General features: G+C 39.9%; 1 protein-coding gene across 1 annotated transcript; it reads left to right on the plus strand.

Annotated features, from left to right (window-relative positions):
• Positions 1 to 5,302: 5,302 nt before the first annotated feature.
• On the plus strand, positions 5,303 to 7,232 carry LOC135534519 (paired mesoderm homeobox protein 2-like). Its single transcript, XM_064961476.1, has 3 exons — positions 5,303 to 5,537; positions 6,383 to 6,540; positions 6,795 to 7,232. The coding sequence occupies exons 1-3, from the start codon at positions 5,303 to 5,305 to the stop codon at positions 7,230 to 7,232; spliced, it is 831 nt and encodes a 276-aa protein (XP_064817548.1).
• Positions 7,233 to 8,520: the final 1,288 nt, after the last annotated feature.

An 8,520-nucleotide genomic window follows, 5' to 3' on the forward strand; every position in this document is an offset into this window, starting at 1 on the left:
TGGAAATGTCTTCAAATGTTCAAGTGATCCTGCCACCATTATGGTTTTCACCGTTATACTTGCTGCTGTGCATAATTAATAGGATACAAATTGAAATGAAAAAGACTCTTGGATGGGTTGCCAATTTGTCCAAATATGTTTCTTATTGCTTGTAGTGCAAACAATTGTGCTACAATTTGTATTTTTTATCTTGTATTATTTAGCTTGTATTTGAAAACATGTTACCTCGCATTTGTTTTGAGTGTGTTTTTATCTCTATACTTTTCCGATTTTGTTAGTTATAAAGCAATAGATTTCTATGTTCTGCAGTTATTCTACTTGTCTGTGCTCTCCTCCCACGGTTTGTTTTTTGGTTAATGAGTTAATTGCACCTGTAAGGTGTTCTATAGTACACACTGAGTCTGGAGTTGAAAGTGTTTGTTGTTATCCATCAGCTAGCAACAGATGCCATAGCTGCCTGGGCTCTTGGTGAGGCGCCAGCATCCCATTGGCTTGGTATCAGTGAGGCGGAACAGAGATGAGTGACAGCCAGTGAGGAGAGATGGAAAGAGAGGGCTGTCATTAACTAGCCTGATGGGCCACTGACATGCTAATAACCTCTGCCTTGATTCCTCATCACATCAGACTAGTGTTTGATGCCCTCAGAAGCACCTGGTGCTGTGGTCTGTACTAAAAACGGTCTCAATGTGCCATGCTCCAAGTTAAGCTTCATGAACTACCTTATATCAATCATTTTTACTGCTGCACATGAGGTATTTTGTAACAGTCCTATCCTGGCTTTATGAAAAGTCACAGATTGCAAACTCATAAGGATGAGTTTAAAGAGTTGTTTTAATGTGTAATTTGTTGATTTGCTAGTTCATGTGAAAGTGGACAGTGCAGGAAGGTGGGGTGAGTCCTTGTCTCTCACTCAACCCTGGGAGGGGCCCGATGTGCCTCTACCTGCTCAGCACACCTGTCTTCCTCTCCTTAGATCATCTCGTCTTCCTCCACGCATGAGTTGTACTTGGCCGAAGTGGAAGAAATGTGGACCGGCTCTCGGCTCTCTTTCCCCTGGCACTTTGAAGCCTAAAGTGTGATTGCTCTTGGATCATGGCCGCTTTCCCTTGAAAGTTTTGCCATGAAAAGCAGGTTGGGCTCTCAGCTTCATCCCATAGCCAGTGATCCAGGACTAAACCAATCAGCCTGCTCTCTGCAGGATACTCTTAGCAACCAGAGAGTGAGGCATCGAGCAGATAGGGGCTTCCTCTGCTCTAAAACACATGTCCCTTTGTCTTCCCTGGATGTGACAAACACATCCATCACAATCATTCAATAACAGACGGAATTCAATTGTACTGCCATGCTTTGATTTAAAGTTCAAGTTGGTCGATAAGAGTAAGTGCAACCACAAGCAACCGATGATGAGATAACCTTGCTGCGATTTTTTATATGGCTTTTTTGTTGTTGACAATTTGTAATGAATCGGAAATAAAAATGTGGAGTTTAGTTAGACTCTGCCTGGCAATCTGAAAAGTCGTTAGCAGCAGAGACAGTTACGTGACAACCCTGAAGCTTCACTTGTGCTCCCATTAAAAGTTGATATTATCAGTGTTCATTGCTGCTATTACAGACTGCAAATGACACCAGCCATCCGCACCGTCCCATGACACCAACGAACATCCTCCATCTTCACAAGTCATTTGGCAGAACTTTAGTTGATGTTTTTTGAAGTGTCACTCTAGTGGATGAGTATTAATGATATTGTGCGTTGTTCCCGATCTCTGTCATCTAAGGTCCTGTACTAACACATCCACAGTTAAATCTGATAGTTGAGCCAGTTTCAAATGTCCTTTAAAAAGAACATTGACGGCTTTTTGTTATGTATGGTACATGTATTGCCTAACACTGCACTAACCTAAATAGCTGCTCTTTTTATTTCGGTCTTATACTGCGGACTATTGGCATTTCTCATTCCAACATTCCTTGCATTGCTTCTCTTGTCCTCTTTGGAACTATCCCTTTACATTTACATTTGTAAGCCGTAAATACGAGCTCAAACAAGCCCATTTCAAACTAAAGTCAGTAATGGAAAAAGAGACACAACAACGTAGGTGGGTTTTTTTTTAAATCCATGGAGAATGTGCATTTTGCCCCCCAATGTTGAAGGCCCACTAATGATGCTGTGATTTTTATTTAAGCCTGCTGTGGATTTCACAGGCTGCCATGTGATCCAGGGACCTGGGAATACCTGAGAGACCAGTGAAGACTGGAGTGAGCCACTGCCATTGTTGTCCTAATGCCTCCTTCAATTATCCACAAGCAGCTCATTTGTACACAAACTTACTGATGGCTAAACAACCCTGCTGGTTTTCCATAACTTCTCCCCTGATTAGCTGGATCAATGGGCATTAGAGGAACCCGGGACAGACCAAACACAGCAGGGGGGTATACTTTCAGACATCCCAGAAATCCCTCTGTCTACCTGTGTGCCAAGGACAAATGGAACGGAGATGGCCATTCAGTATTCAGTGCTAACCCACACACAATGTTTATTTACCCACCCTTCAAACTAGACACTTTTAATCTATTTTCCTTTTTGCTTTAGAAAAGGCAAAGCCAATAAACGACTGGAGAAATGGCAAAGCCAAGAAATGACTGGGGGCTGCTGGAGCAGAGAACATTGATGCCTCACTGTCGCACGCATACACACGCACCAATAAACATGCTCACAGATTCAGCTTAACATAGAGATTGTCCAGGTATTTCGGATGTTTGTCTATTGACCTCTATACCTGTGCGTAGGCTTTATTTAGTGTTTGAACAGGTGTGGATGAAAGCCCCACTGGAGAGGAGAGAGGTGCTGTCCTCTGACTAGACAGTGATTCACCTTCCCCCTGGTGTTGGCGCATGGCTTTGGCCAGATGTCTCCTGCTAATATTCTGGAACTGATCAAAGGTATGCAGTTCAAACCACCAGTCTGTGGTGACAACCATGACAGTGCGTGTTCTCGCCGCCGTCTGATCGATAAGCAGTTAGCGGGGTTGTGTCAGGTGATGTATCTCCGGATTAATTGACACACCTGTGTTTCATTCACATCATAGACAGTCGGTCCTCATCATGATCAACTCATCAGAGATCCTTCAACACCCGGGCTACAGCTGGGCTGCTGGGGGAAAGGTGTGGATGATCTTTAAGAGTATGCACAGCAACGTGAGTTGATTATGTGAGAAAAGAGTGTGTGTCTGTCTGCGTGCGTGTGTGTGTGTGTGTGTGTGCGTGTGAGAGAGAATGTGTGTGAAGGTGTGAGACCTAACTATTGTCTATAAGTGTTGTAGTGGATACGTGCAGCTCTTATGTGAGAGAATGTTCTCTCTCTGTCACGGTCTGTTGGAGTACAGTGCTGTATTACCTTCCTTCCAGCATGTGTGGAGATTTACTTTGAGGCCCCGTACTAAGCTGTGATTTGGGACAGTTTACCTGATGACATGAAAGAGGGATTGAGTAACTCTTAACATATTACATAGTAACAAAACCTGCTTGCATCTGTGTATAACACTGGTAATACTTGTTTATAAGTTTATTCGATTTTATTTAAATGTATTTAAACTTGGAAAATCCCATTGAACCCAAGGCCAATTTTACAAGGGAGCCCTGCACACAATCATACAAATTCACAATATTTACAATTCCAACGCTTGCAGTGATCATTATTCCCATGAAATCACTATCGATTGGAATCTCTATGTCAATGTAATTGTTACAGTCTTCATGTTAGAATTGTGTATATTACTTGGAGAGAAAGAGGAGACGTTATAATACAAATAAAAATCTCGGTGACATGAAATCGGTGCAAATTCCAGTTGAAGTTTGGCTGTGAAAGTTATCTGTTTTCAAAGGCCAAGGAGCCTTGACCCACAACCATTGTCAATGAACTCTGTCTTCAGTCAAAGACCAAACAAAACCTTCTATTTGAACAGGTGATCCTATTTTAGATAGAAGACTAGTAGAGACTAGATGGGACAACTTTAGTCATTTAATGACAGCATTTCCATTGTTTTTGTTGAACGTTCAATTTGAAAGATTAGACCTAGCTATTAGGAAAGCATTTATTTTTAATTGTATAAATTTTTGGGGTGTATAATGACTGCATTTTAGTGTATGTAACATCCAAAATGAACATCAAGATCAGAAATAAGTGTTAGGTAAACATTTTCTAATTGATCCAGCTAATTGTCATCATTCAACTTCATGTCAATTAGGTGGTGTAATTAGCGTGAACTTGTTTACCTTGGCAACAGTGGCTCTGTGTTTGGCACCTTTGAGCCTGTTTTGATCCTCTCGAAGGGCTGTACCAGTTTGTCATCGAATCCTTTCTTCTTCTTCTGCTTGACAACTATTAATTGAAAGACAGCGATATTCTCAAGTATTTGTGGTGTGCGTGTTCAACTGAACGTTCAAGCTTTTTGTTTTTTTACTGTCATTTCCACACCTTGACGTCTGATCCATCACTTTGATTGAAATTTTCCGAAGCTAAAAGATGTCTTAACTTGTTCAAAGTAAACCTCAGACACCAAATCCATGCAGAGTGCAACATGAAATGGAGGGTGGAAGCTGCTGCTATAATGTAAGTTGAATGCGAAACTTTGTATGGGATTGGTGTGTTGAAGAAGATAAAGTGTACATTGTGGTTTTAAATGGACTTTGATTGAATGATACCGTGGTGTGAAAATCTACCTGGAGATGGACCATGGGTCAGATTCACATTCCTGTCTCCATTTCTCTGAAGCCCAGCCCTCTCTCTCACACCCAGGAGTCAGTCAGGGCCCACTGTGAGTCATGTGACTGCTGAGGAAGGAGGGGGAACAGCAGGATAGGAGAGAGAACCTCATCAGACTAAGGTGAGACCCCGTTACCTGCTGAGTGCAGTCCTCTCTCGCCTTCCCACCCATCACCTGCATCTCACCTGAGCTCCTCCTGAGTCTCCATGTCAACCTTCATCTTAGGTAGCCTTCTGGATCGAGAGTCAATGTATGGCTGATGACTGCAATTCATCCCTCAGAATTGATGGTGGAAGATTCTGTGACTCCTTTCATTCTGGATCTGGTGATGTACTTCATTAACAGCCCTATTTGATTTCACTGAGGTAAAGAAGCCTCGAAACTTGACTCTGCTCCATTTTGTGCCAACCTCAACAAGAATGTTTACTCCGATATTGTGAAGGGCTCCTGAGATACTTCCCATTGTTTTGGTATCAGACTGTCCCCTTAATACCAGTGGATTGACACTTAAGACTCTGGACTCCTCTAAGAGCTTTTGGATAATGTTTGGCCCTGGGCAGTTGGTCTCCACTCTTCTACCTGCGGTCTTCCACTCCTCCGCAGCTCACTTCTTCCCTGCGTTCCCCACCAGACTGGGCTCCCCTCCACAGATCCTGATCCCTGGGCCCCTGATCAGCTATGAGTCCCTGCGGAGTTACTTGCAACCAGAACCCTGCAAAGAGGCTCTGTTCCTGGCCACACAGGCAGCTGGGATGGGGCAGTTCACGGCCAGCATGGGTGAGTTCCAACCAACAGTCTGCCTTAGAATGTCAGAATTACTGTAACTTTGGAGAACACATGGATATTTACATTCATGTGTGACAATTTCTTAAATTTAATTCAAATCAAATTTTATTTGTCACATACACATGGTTAGCAGATGTTAATGTGAGTGTAGCGAAATGCTTGTGCTTCTAGTTCCGACAATGCAGTAATAACCAACAAGTAATCTAACTAACAATTCCAAAACTACTGTCTTAACACACACGTGTAAGGAGATAAAGAATATGTACATAAGGATATATGAATGAGTGATGGTACAGAGCAGCATAGGCAAGATACAGTAGATGGTATCGAGTACAGTATATACATATGAGATGAGTATGTAAACAAAGTGGCATAGTTAAAGTGGCTAGTGATACATGTATTACATAAAGATGCAGTAGATGTCGCTCTGATAAGAGCGTCTGCTAAATGACTTAAATGTAAATGTAAATGTAGATGATATAGAGTACAGTATATACGTATACATATGAGATGAATAATGTAGGGTATGTAAACATTATATTAGGTAGCATTGTTTAAAGTGGCTAGTGATATATTTTACATCATTTATATATATACATACATGTTGGCTTATTAGTTGGTGGAATGTGTTTTCTCATAGAGACTCATTGAGCACTATCTAATGCAGTGTAAATGTTTACAAAAGATTTTGCTAACAGCTCCTAACTAACAATCAATTATCAAGCACGGTTAAAGAGGGCCTAATGAACGGCGGCGCTAATTATCCAATCTAGAGCCATTAGTTCCTTGTCAACCGTTGGCGATTGTGTAATTGGTGGTTGTGCTGTGCTTTCCAGATGAACAGAGGCCAGTGAAGCAGCGTCGTGCGCGGGCCAACTACAGCAGCTGGCAGCTGGAGGAGCTAGAGAAGACCTTTGAGAACACCCACTACCCTGACGTCTTCATGAGGGAAGCCCTGGCCCTCAGACTGGACCTCATCGAGGCCAGAGTGCAGGTACGGTCCCAACACCCTCTTCCTTACAAACCATTTTCACTAATGCATGAACTCTGATTTCTAGAAGCCATCTTTGTTTCTATCAGCTTTCATGCCACAGTGTTACTGTATTTTATATATATATAAAAACATTATTTGTTTATGACTAAAAACTGTTCAATCTAGTGGATACTGAATTTATTTTTGAAACTAATGTTTTGCATTTATTTCACTCTCTCATATTCTACATATTACATTGATTCTATTTTTACCAGGTGTGGTTTCAGAACCGCCGGGCTAAGATGCGGAGGCAGCTGAAGTTGCAGGGCCAGCTTGGAGAGCCATTTCCCAGGAAGAACAATGCTGAGGACATAACAGACAAACCCAACAAGAGCTTACCGGAGCTAGAGAGCTCTGACGGCAAGCACTGGGAGAGGAGGCAGGAGAAAGGAAGCTATCCCTGGACTAAAGTACCTCGTTCTGCTGTAGTGACCACCCCCATACAGGGTATGATTCAGGGGCGGGCAGGGGAATGGGAGGGGATGGAGGGGCCCAGTCCAGAAGAGTTCCGTTGCTGTAGCATTGCCAAGCTGAGGGCCAAGGCCAGGGAGCACGAGGCTGAGATCCACAGCACTGTGGCTAGGTCGGGAGGAGGAGAGACATCAGCACTGCAGACACAAACACGGAACACTGACGACAGAGAGAGCAACTGATATGGCTCTTTCTCTCTGTATGGCTTTTGCAAACAGGTCCCTAAGACCTCATCATGGTTGAGGCAACTTGCCTAAATACCACATCCTTGGTTTTATTCATTCTGTTATTCAATGAGGATATGAACTAACATTTACAAAAGGTGATGATTTTTTGTTTAATATTATATGAATGTATTGTGTTTTGAAATTCCATTATTTTCTGTACTGGACAACTTTTTCTATCAACAATCACGCTAAACATGTATTTTAAATGTTCAGACTAGGAAGAGGTGAATGCTTTCCAGAATATATAGTATACCCATAGTAACATCAAAAAATATATAGTATATCCACAGCAACATCTTATAAATATGTAGTATATCCACAGTACACATCTTATAAATTAATAGTATATCCATAGTAACATCTTATAAATTAATAGTATATCCATAGTAACATCTTATAAATTAATAACATATCCATAGTAACATCTTGTAAATTAATAGTATATCCATAGTAACATCTTATAAATTAATAGTATATCCATAGTAAGATCTTATAAATTAATAGTATATCCATAGTAACATCTTATAAATTAATAGTATATCCATAGTAACATCTTATAAATTAATAACATATCCATAGTAACATCTTGTAAATTAATAGTATATCCATAGTAACATCTTATAAATTAATAGTATATCCATAGTAAGATCTTATAAATTAATAGTATATCCATAGTAACATCTTGTTACTATGGATATGCTATATATTAATATCTTATAAATATGTAGTATATCCACAGTAACATCTTATAAATATGTAGCATATCCACAGTAACATCTTATAAATATGTAGTATATCCACAGTAACATCTTATAAATATATAGTATATCCATAGTAACATCTTATAAATATAAAGTATATCCATAGCAACATCTTATAAATATATAGTATATCCATAACAACGTCTTATAAATATATAGTATATCTATAACAACATCTTATAAATATATAGTATATCCATAGCAATATCTTATAAATATATAGTATATCCATAACAACATCTTATAAATAAATAGTATATCCATAACAACATCTTATAAATATATAGTATATCTATAACAACATCTTATAAATATATAGTATATCCATAGCAATATCTTATAAATATATAGTATATCCATAACAACATCTTATAAATATATAGTATATCCATAACAACATCTTATAAATATATAGTATATCCATAGCAACATCTTATAAATATATAGTATATCCATAGCAACATCTTATAAATATATAGTAT

Source organism: Oncorhynchus masou, unplaced genomic scaffold (assembly GCF_036934945.1).
Source record: "Oncorhynchus masou masou isolate Uvic2021 unplaced genomic scaffold, UVic_Omas_1.1 unplaced_scaffold_3512, whole genome shotgun sequence".
Lineage (NCBI taxonomy): Eukaryota > Metazoa > Chordata > Actinopteri > Salmoniformes > Salmonidae > Oncorhynchus > Oncorhynchus masou.

Excerpts from the sequence above, each read along its gene's own strand:
- LOC135534519 (XM_064961476.1), top strand. The coding sequence starts at position 5,303 with ATGTTTGGCCCTGGGCAGTTGGTCTCCACTCTTCTACCTGCGGTCTTC. Across the intron at positions 5,538-6,382 it reads GCAGTTCACGGCCAGCATGG|ATGAACAGAGGCCAGTGAAG; the intron begins GTGAGTTCCAAC and ends TGTGCTTTCCAG. Across the intron at positions 6,541-6,794 it reads TCATCGAGGCCAGAGTGCAG|GTGTGGTTTCAGAACCGCCG; the intron begins GTACGGTCCCAA and ends TATTTTTACCAG.